The 16,151-nt window shown below is 42.1% G+C and overlaps 1 protein-coding gene and 1 non-coding gene across 3 annotated transcripts in view; one reads left to right on the forward strand and one right to left on the reverse strand.

Moving 5' to 3' along the window:
* Nucleotides 1–16,151, reverse strand: part of SLC4A8 (solute carrier family 4 member 8) — an 81,872-nt gene that overhangs the window by 63,483 nt on the left and 2,238 nt on the right. For both annotated transcript variants that reach the window (XM_055395538.2, XM_088836899.1), the window contains exon 2: nucleotides 506–587. In XM_055395538.2, the coding sequence (XP_055251513.1) occupies nucleotides 506–587 (82 nt within the window). The remainder of the gene's footprint in view (nucleotides 1–505; nucleotides 588–16,151) is intronic.
* On the forward strand, nucleotides 1,202–1,274 carry TRNAE-CUC (transfer RNA glutamic acid (anticodon CUC)). Its single transcript has one exon. It is a non-coding gene; the product is annotated as a tRNA-Glu (tRNA).

Below are 16,151 nucleotides of genomic sequence, written 5' to 3' on the forward strand. Positions count from 1 at the left end.
ATGAAAACACCAGACAGAAATGGGTATTAAGGGGAAAAGCAAACATTGGGATAAAAATAAGGTTTTATGTTTAAATTGAGTTTTTTAAACTATTTGTATTTTATTTCTTTTGTATAGATTTGTGTTTATATTTTATACAGATCTGTAATTTTTGCTTAATGATTCTAAGCAATCATCAAGAATCAATAAGCTGATCTGAGTGCTTTGCATTCTCAAGGAATAGGTCATTTATTAATACTTACATTGGACTTCACTGTACTCAAAGCACTGTCTCACTAGCTGTCTACTAGACTCTAACAGTAAGACAGGTAGTATTATGTCTACTTTTGTTTAAGAGATGAGGAAATTGAGGCTAAGGGAAATTAAGTGATTTTTCCCCAAGGTCTATACAGCTAGTGAACCAGAGTTAGGACTCCAGCCCAGGTCTCCTGAGAGCAAAGCTGCTCCTCCCCAACCAGGCTGCCTCTCACTGATTTCCCTCAGTACACATAACAGCAGGGCTTACCTTCCAACTCTTCCTTCTCATAGTGGATGTTGAGAATTGTGCTGGTCCCACCCTGATCCACCACAGCTTCTTCATCCGGTCTCTGTTGAAACATAAATTAGTAGCCACAGTAATGCTCATACATTCATTTGAACTTTCATTCAACTATTGTGTGTTTGCCTTACCCTTTATGCAACACTGACGAGCTGACTCACTGGAAAAGACTCTGATGCTGGGAGGGATTGGGGGCGGGAGGAGACGGGGACGACAGAGAATGAGATGGCTGGATGGCATCACCGACTCAATGGACATGAGTTTGAGTGAACTCCGGGAGTTGGTGATGGACAGGGAGGCCTGGCGTGCTGTGATTCATGGGGTCGCAAAGAGTTGGACACAACTGAGTGACTGAACTGAACTGAACTGAAGGGGAAAACCCAATGGTTTACAGATATTTTCCATTTGAACCTCACAATAACTCTGAGATGCAAACATGGCATTTCATAAATAAACAGCCTGAGACTCGGAAAACTTTAAGAATTATTGCCCAAGGTCAGAAACATGGTAAAAGGCAGAAGTAGGATTGAGCCGAGGTCTTGTAACTATGGATCCCATGTCTTTCCCACCTCCAGACTCTACCCATAGACAATGTATTGGAATTTTGCAAGTGGTGTCAGCCACATTGCCTCATTTGGTATAAGCCGGTCTCTTTGAGGGGATTCCCTGGTGGTTCAGTGGTAAGGACTCTGTACTCTCACTGCCAAGGACCCAGGTTCAATCCCTGGTTGGGGAACTAACATCCCACAAGCTGCATGGCATGGCCAAAAAGTGTTGGTCTCCTTGACCTCTCTGCAGCATGAAGCCTATTTACCACTCTGTCCTTGAAATACTCCATCCTGCTCCTCTGCCCCATTCTAAGGCTCATCTCCTTCCTCCAACCATAATTCCCAAGGATGAGCACTCTACCTTTTGTTTCCCATGCTTGAGTCTTGCAATTTCAACAGTATACTGAAGCTACAAGGTTCAGTATTTGACAAGCCAATGGGATGCCATGCCTCAAGATCCATGTGTCTAAAACCCAATGAATCTTTCTTCCAAACTAACATCCTGTGCTCATTTACTTATTCCTACCCATGGCTCCACGGTTCCATGATTTCTCAGCCCACGTTTAAAATTTCAAACTTATTCATCTATTCCATGTATTGAGTACCCATCGTATACCTTCCAGGAAACAGTTCCCTTTTCTTATCAAGTCCTCCTTTGCAATTCTCTCAGGTTCATTCTCAACTCTCATCCTATCGCCCACTCTCCTGCCCTTTCAGTCAGAGTGGACATTGTTTTCAGTTATAGAATCACACTCATATTCTTCCCTGAGCACTGTTCCCTCAGCCTGGAACTATCACCCTCTCCCTGCTATGCCCATCTCCATCACCAGCAGCTCACACTTATTCATCATCCCAATCTCAGCCTAAAGGTACTTCCTTAGAAGCCTTTTCTGACTACCCTCCATTTATATGCTCCCAAAGTACACTGTATTTCTCCTTAGAAATGAAATCTCTCTGCTCCTTCAGGAAAGGACCATATCTGTCTTCCTCACCATGGTTTCCCCAACACCCAATGGATTTTTCGCATAGGAGGTGCTCAGTAAATTTTTCTTAAAAGAATAAATGTAATGGCATCTACACCTTATCAAGACCCTTATCAGATCTGGAATTATTTCAAAGAAGATCTTAGCTAATTTCCCTGCCAATCAATTTCTTCTACCAAACCTGCAACTCCAGCCCGGCTCTCTGACCCCACGGGCAGCACACACATGCCCATCTTCACGCCTTTGCTCACACTGTCTGGTCATCTAACAGGCTCACCCCCTCTCCAGCACACCAAATCCTCACCATCCTTCCACCCTGCTCAACGTTCCAGCTTTAGGTTCAATTTTACTATTTTATAGTTATCATCTATGTCCCCTATGTTTTAAAAAATAAAAAGAAAGGTGGACAAAACTGTTTAATTTGCTAACTTTTAGCTAAGAAAGGGTGTTGGAACAAAAATATCTCCTTATACTTAAAAACATATAAAGGAAGAACAAGCCATAAGAGATAATTTTAAGTAGTTACCTACAGAGGAGGGAGGCAATGGGGTAGATGACAAGGATGGAAAGACTAAACTTCTTCAAAGATGACTTATATTGAAAATTTTAAAACAAAATTAATTTATTTAAAAAAAAAACAAAATTTTAAAAAACAATTCCCAGAAAATGAAAACAAAGGCCAAATCAGTGGCATAACTATTCTAAGAGAAATTATTCCAAATAAATTTAAAACGATAAACTGATTGAACATCCTTAGTGACATATACCCTAAGAACAAAAAGAATTTTAAAAGATCTGAAACTGCTTTTTAGTTATTATATTGTTGGTTACAGTGTTGGTGTTATTTTTCGGAGACTGTTCTGTACGGTGAAATACAGCAAATGATTATATGAACTTACCCTGGCACTCTCAGTGTGACTGAGACCTGGGGTTCTCAGCAGGGGTGAAAGGAGATACAGTTGTAAGGCAGAAGTTAAGTAAAAACTATATAGAGTCCTGAATTTGAATTGGAAATATCAACAAGAATATATATATGATATATTTATAATTTTAAATATTTTAAAGTTTATAAATTTATATTTCCTAGCTCTGTCCAGACAAAATGTCTAGAAAAAATTACCAGTCAGCAGCAAGAAGTATCATGAGCACCTAGATTGTGGTCTCTTAAAATATCATTTTCTGCTAAAAGGCACTCAAAGACAACTAGGTTTATGTCAAAAGGACTCAAGGTCCAACTTAGAGAGAGCCCTTGCTAACACAGGACAATCTGAGCATCAGTAAAGGTGATAACTGTAGCAGATTGAATGTATCAAATATATTTAAATCCATGAGTTCAGCATGTCACTTTAAAAATTAGTTAACTGGTCAACATTGGAGAATAATACTAGCAAGTGGAAAAGTGAATTGAAAGTGTTAGTCACTCATTCATGTCTGACTCTCTGCGACACCATGGACTGTAGCCCGCCAGGCTTCTCTGTCCAAGAGACTCTCCAGGCAAGAATAATGGAGTGGGTTGCCGTTCCCTCCTCCAGGGAATCCTCCTGACCCAGGGATCCAACCCGGGTCTCCTGCACTGCAGGCAGACTCTTTTACCATCTGAGCCACCAGGGAAGTGCAATACTACTGAGTGAAAGTCACTCAGTCACGTCCAACTCTTTGAGACCCCATGGACTATGCAGTCCATGGAAATCTCCAGGTCAGAATAGTGGAGAGGATAGCCGTTTCCTTTTCCAAGGGATCTTCCCAAACTAGGGATCGAACCCAGGTCTCCGGCTTTGCAGGCAGATTCTTTACCAGCTGAGCCATGAGGGAAGCCCCAATACTAGCAAACCAATTCATTATTTTGCAAACTGGTGAAAATTCATCCTGGCTTTCCTTTATAAATTGTACCTTACAGTGATACCATAGAGTAGATGAGAGAAGTTTCCTATTATAGAAAAGAATAAATGAAAAAAGAATGTTAGCATTAGGACATTGCCATTTTACAGTCCCTAATGGACTGCATTGATTTTCAAGGCCACTAACATCACAAAAGAAGAGACAAACAGACACTATGCCTCCTAATGGGAGACCTTATCACCACCATGAGGTAATCTTACCAAATAAATTGTCCCTGAATCTGATCAAAACTCTAAGCCCAAAACCAATTTCCCGAAAATACAAAGAAACACAGTTCCATGGAAAAACCCCACCACAGGAACATAATCAGCAAAATCCAGACTGTGGGAAACTCTATAGCTATAGAATAAATCCTTCCCCACCATCTTTTTTTAAATAAATAATTGCAAGAAGACAGAGAGACAGAGACAGAGGAACCTAAAACCAATAGATCAAAAGAGACAACAATCACAATGTGTGGACTTAATTTGAATCTTGATTTAAACAAACTAACAAAAATAATTTTTTAGTTATTGATAAAATAATTTTTAAGGATATAACATTTGAGACAACTGGAAGTTTTTCTTTCATGACATTAAATAAATTGTTATTTTCTCTTTAGGTGGTACTATGCTTAAAGAATTTTTACCTTTTGGGACTTCCCTGGTGGTTCAGATGGTAAAGAATCCGCTTATAATGCAAGAGACCTGGGTTCCATCCCTGGGTCAGGAAGATCCCCTGGAGAAGGAAATGGCAACCCACTCCAGTATTCTTGCCTGGAGAATCCAATGGACAGAAGAGCCTCGCAGACTATATTCCATACAGTTCACAAAGTCACAAAGAGTTATTTTCGCAAATTGTTATTTTCTCTTTTAGGTGGCACTATGGTTATTTTTTTAAAAGAATCTTAATCTTTTAGTACTCATACTGAAATATTTACCAATAAAATTGAGGAATTACAGATACATAAAATAACAGTTAACTTAGAAACACTATTTTTCTCACATTTTATAAAATAATGTTATTTACAACCCTCAATACATCTTTAACATCAATGTCTTCCTCAATACCATAGATGCTTTGAGTCAATTTTCTAGAGCATGTCAGTTTCATTTCCACCTAAGTGGTAAAGGTGCTCATAAAAAGTCAAGTCCTTTCTGAAGAATAATTTCTTGGTGGAAAAAACTCTTTATTTTAGACTTAATTATTCTTTGTGAATTTCCTGATAGCAGGAACCATGTATTTTCATCTTTTTATTCTCCCAGAGCCTAACATAGTAGTTTACCACTGTAAGTAGCCTGCCCTCCTGTAAGTTCCAAGAGGGTAGGTACTGGGTCTTTTGTTGACATCATGTACCATCTAGTACCAAGTCCAGTATGTGGTAAGTATCCAATACATTTTTTAAATTCATTTTTAATTGGAGGATACTTGCTGAACAATTTTGTGCTGGTTTCTGCCATACAACATGAATCAGCTGTAAGCACACGCACATCCCCTCTCTCTTGACCCTCCCTCCCACCCCCACCCCATTCCACGTCTCTCAGTTGTCATAAAGTACCAGGTTGGGCTCCCTGTGTTATACAGCAACTTCTCATTCGCTATCTGTTTTACAGATGGTAATGTATATGTTTCATTGCTACTATCTCAGTTCGTCCCACCCTCTCTCTCCTTCCCCCACTGTGTTCACAAGTCTGTTCTCTATGTCTGCATCTCTATTCCTGCCCTGCAAATAGGTTCATCAGTACCATTTTTCTAGATTGCATAATATGCACTAATATATTCATTTTTCTCTTTCTGACTTACTTCACTCTGTATATAACAGGCTTTAGGTTTATCCACTAGAACTGACTCAAGTGGGTTCCTTTATATGGCTAAGTAATATTCTACTGTATATATGTACCATAACTTCTGTATCTATTCATCTGTCAATGGACATCTAAGTTGCTTCCATGTCCTAACTATTGTAAATAGTGCTGCAATGAACATTGGGGTACATGTGTCTTTTTAATTACAGTATCCAATATATTTTGATGAATGAATATTTGTCAGTTTTCCAAACTTTCTCATATCATCTTATGTTTCTGCCGGGAGCCAGCGAGGGAAATCCTACCCGTGGCAAAGGTCAACTGGGGAAGAGGCCTGACGGGCAAAGGCTAATCAGGGTTCGAGGAACCCCCTGGACTTACCTGAGCATCTACCCCAAAGAAAACTGGAGTCTGACTGCTTTACTATCTTACGCCTCTTACCAAGTCCTCTAATACTTACAGGGGCTTCCCCCCAACCACCTTTCTCTGAAAACATTAATTCAGAGCTGTAGTTTAAAAGTTCTCCTCGGCTTAATAGGAGTGTTCCAATCCAAGCCCCTCTGATAGCTTTCTAACTTGCATGACAAGTTTGTCCGGGCTCCTAAAATACAGGAATCTGTTGAAGAAGTTAAAATCACTAGAATAGTACTAGAAAAGATTTCATTGTTGAATCAATGCTTGCTGCAGTTTCCTCTATCTATTGTATCCTTGGAAATATATTAATCCTTTGACTTAACCACATCAGATCTTAAGTTAATAAGTTCCTTTCTTGCAGCTCACTACACCGGTGCCTTATAGGAATGTAACTTTGTTATGTGTCTAGCACCTAACTTTAGGAAAGTCACCTTAAAGAAAAGTCTTTTACTTGCTAACTAACCTATTGTTAGGAGAGAGGGCCATAAACTGTTAGCAGGCCCCCTGGCCAGAAGATGATGTAAACCACCTAAAAACTTTTATCACGAGATATACAAAAATAAGCCCTGATCCTGATAAGGGTCAAGACTGCTGACCCCACGTGATTTTGGTGTGAATCTATACCTCCCTTTCTTTGTTTCTTATGCGCATAACTTAGGGTATAAAAGCAGCACTGGAAAATAAAGTTTTGGGCCTTGCTCACTGAAGCTTGGTCTCCCCGTGTCGTTCTTTCTCTTTTTCCGTCCTTTTCTCTATTCTCCTTTTTCTGGTTGAGATCCTTGGAGCGCTGGGCCCTCTGAGTTTACTTATCTGCCTGGGTTTCTAAGACCCACTCGAGGGGGTGCCCTGGTGGGGTACCTCAAGTGATTCGAGAGGGCGCCTGCGGCCTACGTAAACAGAGCAAGCCCCGTGCTGGGGTTTTATTGGTTTCCAGCGTAAACCAAGGAATCATCAGCCCTTGTCTCTCTCTCTCTCTCTCTCTCTCTCTCTCTCTCTAACGCCGATGCCGTTCATCCCGAGGATACCCTGGGTCATATCGGGGCTGGACCCCGATATGTTTCCTCATAAAACTTCACATATATGTATACCCATATACATATACATGAATAATTTTTCACGTTGGCTTCCCCACAGGTTTGTAATATCCAGAGGACAGGGGCCAACTAATTATAAGGCCTAATACTGTCCACAGATGCCTGACACAGCACAGAACACAGAATCTGGAGGAAGTGGGAGAGGGAGGGGTGACTGATTCCTTGACTCTAAGACTATAAAAGCAATCTGTATAGAGCAAGGTCAATCAGCTGAAAAACTCAGGTTGAAAATCAACTTGCTTGTTACTTTAATTTAGCTTGGTTAATCACAGTCTAGGAAAGTTATGACCAACCTAGATAGTATATTAAAAAGCAGAGACATTACTTTGCCAACCAAGGTCCGCCTAGTCAAGGCTATTGTTTTTCCAGTGGTCATGTATGGATGTGAGAGTTGGACTGTGAAGAAAGCTGATCGCCGAAGAATTGATGCTTTTGAACTGTGGTGCTGGAGAAGACTCTTGAGAGTCCCTTGGACTGCAAGGAGATCCAACCAGTCCATTCTAAAGGAGATCGATCCTGGGTGTTCATTGAAAGGACTGATGCTAAAGTTGAAACTACAATTCTTTGGCCACCTCATGCGAAGAGTTGACTCACTAGAAAAGACTCTAATGCTGGGAGGGACTGGGGGCGGGAGGAGAAGGGGACGACAGAGTATGAGATGGCTGGATGGCATCACTGACTCGATGGACATGAGTTTGAGTGAACTTCGGGAGTTGGTGATGGACAGGGAGGCCTGGCGTGATGTGATTCATGAGGTCACAAAGAGTCAGACACGACCTAGCAACTGAACTGAACTGAACTGAAAGTCACTGAATAAATGTTCATACACCTTCTGTGTCTTACCAAAGAAAACAGAACTACTGTCAAACACCATCAGCCAAGCACTGTTGAGATCTATCACTCAGAAAAAAAGATTTCTTTCAAAATGTTAGTGCTCACTGACAATGCCCTTGGTCTCCCAAGAGCTCTAACGAAGATGTACAATGACATGTTGCTTTCATGCCTGCTAACAATACAACACCCATCCTGTAGCCCATGGATCAAGGAGTCATTTCAATTTTCAAGTAATATTATTTAAGAATACATTTCATAATGTATGTAGTGCCTATGGAGAGTGATTTCTCTGATGGGTATGGGCAAAGTAAATTGTAAATCTTCCGGAAAGGAGTCACCATCCTAGATGCCATTAAGAACATTCATGATTCATGGGAAGAGGTCAAAAGATCAACATGAACAGGAGTTTGGAGGAGGCTGATCCCAAACCTCATGGATGAAGCCTTGAGGGGTTCAAGACTTCAGAAGAGGAAGTAACTGCAGATGTGGTGGAAATAGCAAGAAAACTAGAATCAGAAGTGGAGCCTGAAGATGGGACTGGATTGCTAGAACCACACAATGAAACCTGAACAGATAAGGAGTTGTTTCATATGAATTAGCAAAGAAAGTGGCTTCTTGAGATGGAATCTACTCCTGGTAAAGATGCTGGGAAGATGCTATTGAAATGACAACAAAGAATTTAGAATATTACATAAACTTAGTTGATAAAGCAGTAGCAGGGCTTGAGAGGACTGGCTCAAATTTTGAAAGAAGTTCTACTGTGGGTAAAATGCTATCAAACTGCATTGCATGCTACAGAGAAATTGTTCCTGAAAGGAAGAATCAATAGATTTTGCAAACCTCACTGTTGTCTTATTTTAAGCAACTACAACAGTCATCCCAACCTTCAGCAACCACTGTCCTGACCCATAAGCAGCTATCCACATCAAGGCAAGACTCTCGGCCAGCAAAAACATTATGACTTGCTAACGGCTCAGATGATGGTCAGCATTTTTTAGCAATAAAGTATTTTTCAATTAAGGTATGTACATTTTTTAGATATGATGCTATTGCACACTTAATAGATTATAGCAGAATATAAACATAGCTTTTATATGCACTGAGAAACCAGAAAATTTGTGCAACTTGCTTTACAGTAGTCACTTTATTGTGGCAGTCTGGAATTGAACCAGCAGTATCGCCAAGGTATGCCCATATTCTGATGTGGTGGTCATGTCATAAAAAAATAAGAAAAAGGGTCCTTAATCTTTAGTAATATATACTTAAATTTTTAAATGATACAATGTCTGGGATTTGGAGACTGGGTAGAGATATAGATGATACAATATGATACAATGTGGTACAATGATACAAAATGAAACAAAACGATACAATGTGTGGGGTTTGGAGACTCGGCAGAGACATAGATGAAATAAGATAGGCTATCTGTTCATTGTTGAAGCCAGGTCATGGGATACATGATGATTCATTTTTCAAGTCTCTCTACTTTGGAATATCCTTAAAATGTTGGATAAATTTCAAACATATTAAGCTTTGCTTAAAATCATAAAACATGAAAATAAAGGAACATCAAGTATCAGTTGTCTGTGCTTATTGTGGATTCCTTACCATTTGATTAGTATGGACCTCTGATACTGATCTTATTTATGGCAGAGATTTCTTAACCATGATTTTCCAAGATTCCTATGAATGGGCTTCAGAGGATTATGTGCGAGTATGCATTTTTCTTAGGAGAGATTCCATAGCTTTCATCAGATTCTCAGGGGTGCTTGTGACTCAGAAAATATTAGCATCATGGGAACCACATTGTATAAGTTTAGGAGAAAAAGGAAAGGAGGAGGGGAGGGAAAGAAGGGTGAACTGGAGAAACGACCCGGTTTCTGTACATCTTCCTGACTCATGACCGTGACTCACAATATAAATGTGAATTGATGTGGGTGCCTACCCAAAGGATTAAGTAAGATAAAAAGAACTAAGAGGGTTAAATACACATTAAAACATTGAAATTGCAAGGCACGTTGTGAGAAAGAAAGCATTGTTATGAGCCTTGAAAAATGAATGAATTACAGCTGAGTAGCAGACTAGCTTCTCACTTACAGTTAATGGACAAATTAAAAGGCAGAGGCAGGGCTGAGTCTTACATAATGGCCCCAGATCCTTGAAGCAACCACAAAGGCTGAAGCAGGCAGTGGAGCCCACTTTGAGCCCTCTCCCTGACCCCTCCCTGTGGCTCTACTCTGGTCTTGAGAGGTGGCAGTCCTGCCAAACTCAGCTCTGCTTCCTCTCATGCAGTCAGCCTCAGACCCTTTCACCTCCAAAGACCACTTTCATCTTTTATCCAATGTTTTCGGATAACAGCCTCCTACCCCACCCACCCCACAACAATAAGAGTCAAGTGTTGATTGAGTTCTAATGCACAACCATTTTTAAATCAAACACAGAAGCGACTTTCAGGGTTTCTAATCAGCACGCTGAGTTTCTATAATTAATATTGGGAACAAATATTTACAGAACACTGACTGTATACCTGCTGCTGCTGCTGCTAAGTCAGGTCAGTCGTGTCCGACTCTGTGCGACCCCATAGACGACAGCCCACCAGGCACCCCTGTCCCTGGGATTCTCCAGGCAGGAACACTGGAGTGGGTTGCCATTTCCAATGCATGAAAGTGAAAAGTGAAAGTGAAGTTGCTCAGTCATGTCCGACTCTTAGTGACCCCATGGACTGCAGCCTACCAGGCTCCTCCATCAATGGGATTTTCCAGGCAAGAGTACTGGAGTGGGATGCCAGTGCCTTCTCCGGACTGTATACCTAGCACTGTGCTTTACATATATCATCTCAACCCTCACAACAGTCCTAAATCAAGGCTAAGTAAGATCTCACAAGGGCTGAGACAGGAGGAACTCCAACTTGAGTCTCTCTATATTAACATTATATACTATAACGTATTACATACACTAACATCAGTACGTCAAGGTTGTATATTGTCACCCTGCTTATTTAACTTCTATGCAGAGTACATCATGAGGAACACTGGGCTGGAAGAAGCACAAGCTGGAATCAAGATTGCCAGGAGAAATATCAATAACCTCAGATATGCAGATGACACCACCCTTATGGCAGAAAGTGAAGAGGAACTCAAAAGCCTCTTGATGAAAGTGAAAGAGGAGAGTGAAAAGGTTAGTTTGAATCTCAACATTCAGAAAACAAAGATCATGGCATCTGGTCCCATCTCTTCATGGCAAATAGATGGGGAAACTGTGGAAACAGTGTCAGATTTTATTTTGGGGGGCTCCAAAATCACTGCGAATGCTGATTGCAGCCATGAAATTAAATGACACTTACTCCTTGGAAGGAAAGTTATGACCAACCTAGATAGTATATTAAAAAGAAGAAACATTACTTTGCCAACAAAGGTCCATCTAGTCAAGGCTATGGTTTTTCCAGTGGTCATGTATGGATGTGAGAGTTGGACTGTGAAGAAAGCTGATCACCGAAGAATTGATGCTTTTGAACTGTGGTGCTGGAGAAGACTCTTGAGAGTCCCTTGGACCACAAGGAGATCCAACCAGTCCATTCTAAAGGAGATCAGTCCTGGGTGTCATTGGAAGGACTGATGCTAAAGCTGAAACGCCAATACTTTGGCCACCTCATGCGATGAGTTGACTCACTGGAAAAGACTCTGATGCTGGGAGGGATTGGGGGCGGGAGGAGAAGGGGACGACAGAGAATAAGATGGCTGGATGGCATCACCAATTCGATGGACATGAGTTTGAGTGAACTCCGGGAGTTTGGGTGATGGACAGGGAGGCCAGAGTTGGACACGACTGAGCAACTGAACTGAACATCGCCAAAAGCAAAGAACCTGGTCATTTTAGAGAACTCAGGCCACCTAATCATGGATTAATGTCCACAGTGAAAACAGCTCAAGATTGTCACATTGGTACCTTCTTAAATCCTTGTACTTCACACTGCCTTTACTGACCAGAGTTCCAATATAGGTCTCCATCTCTTCACTCTCAACTTCCTTTTTATCCAGAAAGCTCATGAATTCTGACCCCTTGTAAACAACATCACTGAATCTGACCCAGAGATCAACTCTCTAATGCCCTCAATTTGACTTCCTCACTGGATGCAGACAATGGATAGTAAGAAAAGGGGGTTCCACGAGGTTGTTTGCAGCTGTTCTGGACCTCCTCTCAGGGGCCATGAGCTCCTGAGCACCCACGAGTTTCCTAGTCTGACTCTTCAGCAGGCCGCTAGGGGCCTAAAATTGCAAAGTGACTCTGGTTTCTCAGTGATTTTTCTTTTTTATTGAACCCCACTTGGAGTCACTCCTGTTCAGTACAATTTACTAGTAAGCACATTGCAGTTTGCAGAATAATGGCTCCCAAAGGATTTGCACATTTTAACCCCTGGAACCCAAGAATATGTTGCTTTATACAGCAAAGGAGAATTAAGGTTGCAGATGAAAGTAGGGTCACTAATCAGCGGATCTTAAAATAAGGATGTTATCTGGATTATCCATGGATTCAATGTAATCACAAGGGTCCCTAAAAATGGAAGAAGGAGGTAGGAGAGTTGAACCAGAGAATGAAGTTTGATGACAAAAGCAGGGCCTAAGAGATGCTGTGTTGCTGGTTTTGAATGCTGAGGGAGGGGACTCTGAGCTAAGGAATGCAGGAGACTCACAAAGCTGAAGTTAAAGAGACAAATTCTCCCACAGAGCCTCCAGAAAGAAACATAGCCTCGCCAACACTTTGATTTTAGCCCAGTGAGACTCATGATGGAAATCAGAAGTATAGAACTGTAAGATACTCAGTTTGTGTTGTTCTAAGCCAATAAATGTGTGGTCATTTGTTAGGGCAGCTGCTGCTGCTGCTGCTGCTAAATCACTTCAGTCGTGTCTGACTCTGTGTGACCCCATAGACGGAAGCCCACCAGGCTCCCCCGTCCCTGGGATTCTCCAGGCAAGAACACTGGAGTGGGTTGCCATTTCCTTCTCCAATGTGTGAAAGTGACAGCAATAGACACTACATCATGGCTTCCTAACTAGCAAGATCAGAGTAAACCTGTTACTACCTTATGGGAAACAACCAACCTCTCCATTATCTCGGATTTGTTGCTGTTACCTAGCAGCAGATTTAGAATAAACATGTTGCTTTTCTGTGTTCTGATTACCATTGTGATAGGCTTAATTGAGAGCCCTGTCCACCCTACCAAGGCAAACCATGAGCAAAGACAATTATCTACAAGTTCAGAAGGAAGTAAATTTGCAACCTGAATTGTATCCCCAGCCTACCTCAATTCTCTGCTTGGCAGGAAAGCCCACACCTCTCCTACTGAAGTTCCCCAGTAGAGCTGATAGCACCAGGTAGAGAGAGTGCTCCTGGTTCCCTCAATTCCCACACAGGAAAGAACACCTAGTGTGAGGCGGGAGAGGCTGGAGGCGCGCAGACTGTATGTACACTGCAAGGCAGTGAGAGGAGAAGCTGCTGTGGTTGACGCTTCTGTTGAGTGACATTCAGCAGATACATACTGACTGCTTCCCATGAACTGACCATGACACTCAGAAGTCACCAGCTCTGTACAGAGACATGCATGCATTCACTCAGTAGACATGCAGCAACGCGGGCCAGGGCCACCAGGCACTAGCATCCAAGAGTTTTTCCAGGTCCACTTTAAACACAAAGTGCGCCTCTCTTCCCATCTGCAAAGTTTCCTAATTACTACCCATTCACCAGGATTTGTTATTCTGAAGATTTCTACAAAATTTCCCAGTCTGAGCCGGCCTGCCTCACGTAAAAGCCTTGGTAATTGCCCTAATTCACTTGCACCTCCCTTTACCATTTGTGCCCTCTCCGAGCCTCCCTGAGATTCCCAGCACCACTTGGCTCAAGTGCTGACAGTTTCAACCTCTGTAGCCTTCTCTTCCAGAAATTCTGCTTGATTCTGAAAATGCTGATCAGGAGAATTTGAAGCTACAAATTTCCAGTCCAAACCAGAGGTTCTCCCTCAAGCTTTCTGATCTTCTTCCACTCTTATCATGTCCTTTAAGAACCCACCACCTTCAGAGATCTCATCAAAATTCAATAATTCAGGCCGTTAACTCATTCTAAATTCCACCAACAGCCACCTAGCTGTCCTCCATCATCCCAGCTCTTCCCACTCTAATATATCCTTTGCACACTTGCCACACATATCTTCCCAAACGTGTTAAAGTGTTCACTCTGAACCAGGCACCAGTCTAGGTGCCAGAGGCACAAGTTATGGTCATGTAGACTAAGGGCACATTCTGTGGAGAGGGTCAGCCCTGCCACTTATTAGAAGTTACATCATCTCTTGGTTTCCTCATTTGGAAAATAAGGAAAAGAAGAGCATGTGAATCTCATGGTTATTGAAAGGCTTGAGACAATTCATGGAAAGCACTAGGCGCAGTACCTGGCACATGGCGCACACTCATGCAAGTTAACTTTCAGAAGCAACATCACAAGGAGCTGGCAGGTTAGCAGCAGAGATGAACATGTAGATTTCACAAGTAAGGGGTGGAAGAAGTAATATGACTGCGTGAGCGTTGTGAGCAGAAAAGACTAAGTGAAGTTCTGATAGTGATGCAGTGCTCGTGTGTGCTCAGTCATGCCAACTCTTTGTGACCCTATGGACTGTAGCCCACCAGGCTCCTCTGGCCATGGGATTCTCCAGGAAAGAATACTGGAGTGGGTTTCCATGCACTCCTCCAGAGGATCTTCCTGACCCAGGGATCAAACCCAACTCTCCTGCATCTCCTGCATTACAGGCAGATTCCTTACCCACTGAGCCACCTGAGAAGCCCAATGAGCCACCTGAGAAGCCCACTGATACAAAGCAGACCTTAAAGATTAAAATGGAGTATTCTAGGTAGATAGGAGGGGGAAAGTTTTCCAGCTAGTACACCTGAGCAAAGGCACGATTGCAGAAATGGGAGACTTTTAAATGGGGAGAGTAATAAAGCAATGGTCATCTCAGACTCTGGGCTAATACTGACAAGACCATGAGCTCCTTAAGAGAGGCACACTGGCTGTGGATACAGGAAAGGCATTCACTCACTCAGAACATCAATTTTATTCCAGGCACTGTGTAGACAAAAAGATTTTCTGCCCAGTCCATCCCGTCATAATGCTTCTATTTAAGAAGATAATAAACAAGACCATATCATATAAGTCATATATGCTATTAAGAAAGTAAAGCAGAATCAGGGGCTTCCCTGGCAGTCCAGTGGTTAAGACTCCACACTCCCAATGCAGGAGTCATGGGTTCTAATCCCCGGTCAGGAAATTAAGATCCCATATGCTGCATGGTATGACAAAAATAAATGAATAAAAACTAAAGCAGAATCATATGACAGAGAGTAACTGTGAGTGGAGATCAAGGACAGCTACTCTGAAGAGGTGACACCTGAGTTGAGTCACAAGAAGACTTGGGTAGAAGAAAATCCCAGGAACCACAAGAACAAAGCTCTTGTAGAATGAGGAGCTGGTTGTACTGAGGAAACAGAAAGAGCCAATGCAGGAATGCATGGTGAGAGAGCTGGAAAGGTTATCAGGGAGCGTGGGCAAGGCGCCGGTCATGATGAAACTTGGGAGGCCATGATAAGGTGTTTGGATTTTATTTTTTAAAATGCACTGGGAAGCCACTGAAGGGTTTCAAGATAGGATATGACATCACCTGATTTGTGTTTTTAAAAGCTCTCTCCAGCTGCCACAGGACAAGTGGACTGTACAAGGAAAAGCAGGCGAGAAAGCGGAGGGAACTGTCATGGGTCAGCACAGTAGTCCAAACCAGAGGAAACAGCCTAGGAGCACGGCATGTAGATGTGATGCCTGGAATCTCTGTTTACATCAAGTAGACAACCAGCTCACTTTGCAAGGTCCATCTCCCCTTCACACAGCCCAGTTGGCATACAGGAGGTTTTGTTGGTAATTTCCGATTGACTTGTCTCCCCCAAATTACCCCCATTTCCTTTCCTCTTTCTATCCTCATTTCTTCCCCCCACCCCATATCTTATCTCAAGTACCCATTT

This window comes from Moschus berezovskii, chromosome 6, assembly GCF_049115385.1.
Source record: "Moschus berezovskii isolate FMDL1 chromosome 6, NW_MosBer_1.0, whole genome shotgun sequence".
Classification (NCBI taxonomy): domain Eukaryota; kingdom Metazoa; phylum Chordata; class Mammalia; order Artiodactyla; family Moschidae; genus Moschus; species Moschus berezovskii.